We start from the raw sequence: 2,912 nt of genomic DNA on the forward strand, positions 1-2,912 counted from the left end.
CTGCAGTTTCACCTTACCTTCAACTTACTAAGTGAAAGAGTCAAGTTCTATATATTAACTGTCATTTAATTGCTAGTATTGATACTTGTCTATATTCAAGAGATACTCGGTCACCATCTTTTCCCTTACTGTCCAAAGGAAATAAAGGAACAAAACGAATTGACAGTAACATTTTATATCCACTAGTTAGGAAAAGACAGAACTAAATAGCCTTCTCATTGTTCTTTGTTCTTGAGTAAAGGAATAATTGGTACCACTAAAAATGCACTACTTTACTGAGAGTACCCGGGTCACTTTGGCGCTCAGGGGAGTCATTTTTTGAAAATAACTTTTTGTGTCTTGCATGCATTGACATTTGTCTAAGGATTTGTTTATACAAAGTATCGTACTTGATGTATTTGGTATGATGTATTAAAGCATTAATGTGTTATACTTACCACCAATGCTCAATCAATCGCTTGATCCATCTTGGGAAAGATTGAATCGAAAGAACCTGGAACAATAAAGAAGACAGGGAGAAAGGTACTTAGGTATATATTAAAATATAAGAGTATTTAACATCAAATGGAGATGATAGAAAGATACAGGTAAGGCTTACTCAAGCAGGCCCTACACTGATTATAACCGTAAATAGCTTGAGTGGAGGCACAGCTGTGGGAAATCATCCCTTAGTACAACATTTACCTGATATTCACCCAAATCTCATCCTTTAGTACTAAGGGATAAGTGTTACATTTGGAGGCACTGCTGAGATCCCGGGAGAGATCTCACTACTCAGGGAATAACAATGGAGAGATTTTCTGGGGAGGATATAAGCGCTTGGTGCTGTAGGAAAGGGAAAGATCCCAAGAGATGTTTGAGTGTAGGAGGAGATTTTACCGAATTTTCTGACGAAGAAATAATAGAAAAATTGGCAAGATTGTATGGTATAATTAAGCCCCGGATAGTAGACAAATGGATAGGAGGACTAGGAAAGATAGCAGCAGTGTTAATAGAGACTGACAGAGAACTGGATGTCGAGGTGATACCTTTAGTGGTAGTGGCAAATGAAGAGATTGGAAGGAGGTGGAGTATTATGTGGCCCAACACACAGAGTAAAGAAGTGACTAGTGCACCTATAACAGTCTCTCCCCCCAGCAACCCCAATAGGGGCGAAGAGAGTGGTGAAGGAGGGGATATGGACACTCACAACATAAGTGCCAATGCAAGCAACAATCAGTTCGAAGCTGTCATGGACAGGGTGGTCACCCAACTAGAGAGGTGGCATTACGAGGGGAGCTACCGACGACTGCGGATATTCTCTGGAATCACTCCCATACCATTGGGAGAAGAGACGTATGAGGCTTGGAAAGAAGCCGCGGTGCAACAAACCGAAGAATGGCAGTGCCCAGACTGCATTAAAAGACAAAGGGTGGTAGAAAACCTGAGAGGGCCAGCTATGGGGATTATTCAGGCAGCCAGGCGCAGTAATCCTAATGCTACATTGGAGACCTACTTTGAATCATTAGACTACGCTTACGGAACGCTTGAAGATGTAGGAGAACTTACTTCTAGGCTACATCATACCCTTCAAGAACCAGGGGAGAAGTTAAGTACATTTCTAATCAGATTGGATAAATTACTATATAAGATAGTAGATAAAGGGGGTATAGCTAAGGAAGACGTTGATAAAAACCGGATGAAACAATTACTGCGAGGCGCTTCCACTATGGATTCGGTTGCCCAGAAATTGAGATGTTCAGGTGCAAGAGAACCTCCTCCCACCTTTAATGAGTTACTGAAAGAAATAAAACAGGATGAGGTATTAATAGATATGAGAGAGAAAGTAGTGAAAAAGGTCAAAGTGGTTCAACCGGTAGCTGAAAGTAGCACCTTCGAAGATAAGATACTGAAGATGATGGATGAACAGAATAAAAAAATAGAACAATTTATCGCAGCGCAAAATGCTAGTGCCGATGTTTCCCCGCCAAGATCTAACGATAACACCCTAGTGAGGGGATCAGGTCGAGGAAACAGTAACTGGAACAGTAGCTATGGACGAGGATGCTTTAGATGTGGGAGGACTGGACATCGGGCTTTCGAATGTAACGCAGCTAGGAACACGAGCCGGAGTAACCCCAGGATCGACTAATAGTCAAGACAGAGAAAGTCCAGCGCCGGGAAACGGTCGAGGGCGGTCTGTGGACCCCACACAGGCCCCCTAGAAGTTGGTTATTGTGCCATGGGGAATTCCTGGTGGAGTGGGAAACTACCTGAGGGATTGATCGGACCTGCCCCATTATTAACAGCAAATATAAATGGGTGTCACTGCAAAGTATTAGTAGACAGCGGTTCTCAAGTGTCTATTATATTCGAGAATTGGTACAATAAAAACATCTCTAATGTACCTATCCAACCGTTGAGTGGTCTAGTGATATGGGGTTTAAGTGTAGAAAAATACCCATACCTAGGGTACGTACAAGTTACTCTTGAGGTTGATGAACATACCCATGACGGAGCAAGAATGCAATTGCCCCTCCTTGCTTTAGTGTGTCCCGAGATCCCGGAAGGAAGAGATGAACCCCCTGTGATAATTGGGACAAACACCAGAATTTATCACATCCTCACTGAATGGCACAAGGGAGAGGGTGAGTGTGCAGTTGCTGCAACTTACCAAGTATCATCTGATGAGACAGAGAGTAGTAGTTCAGTTGGACCGACAAATAAATTTCATTCATGTTTCCAGGAAAGTGATATCACCCGAGAAGAGAAGATTGCTCTCATAGCAGAGTTGGAAACTAGGAGCCAGGCTTTTTCCTGCGGAGAATGGGACCTCGGAATGGCAAAGGGGGTAGAACATAACATCAGATTGACAGATGAGACACCTTTCCGTGAGCGATCTCGAAGAATTGCTGCAGCTGATTTTGAGGATG

The 2,912-nt window shown here is 42.9% G+C and overlaps 1 protein-coding gene across 1 annotated transcript; it reads left to right on the forward strand.

The window, feature by feature from the left end:
* The first annotated feature begins 787 nt into the window (after positions 1–787).
* LOC134929620 (paraneoplastic antigen Ma1 homolog) lies at positions 788–2,131 on the forward strand. The gene has a single exon (XM_063925205.1). The coding sequence runs from the start codon at positions 788–790 to the stop codon at positions 2,129–2,131; it is 1,344 nt and encodes a 447-aa protein (XP_063781275.1).
* The last annotated feature ends 781 nt before the right edge of the window (positions 2,132–2,912 follow it).

This window comes from Pseudophryne corroboree, chromosome 5, assembly GCF_028390025.1.
Source record: "Pseudophryne corroboree isolate aPseCor3 chromosome 5, aPseCor3.hap2, whole genome shotgun sequence".
Taxonomy (NCBI): domain Eukaryota; kingdom Metazoa; phylum Chordata; class Amphibia; order Anura; family Myobatrachidae; genus Pseudophryne; species Pseudophryne corroboree.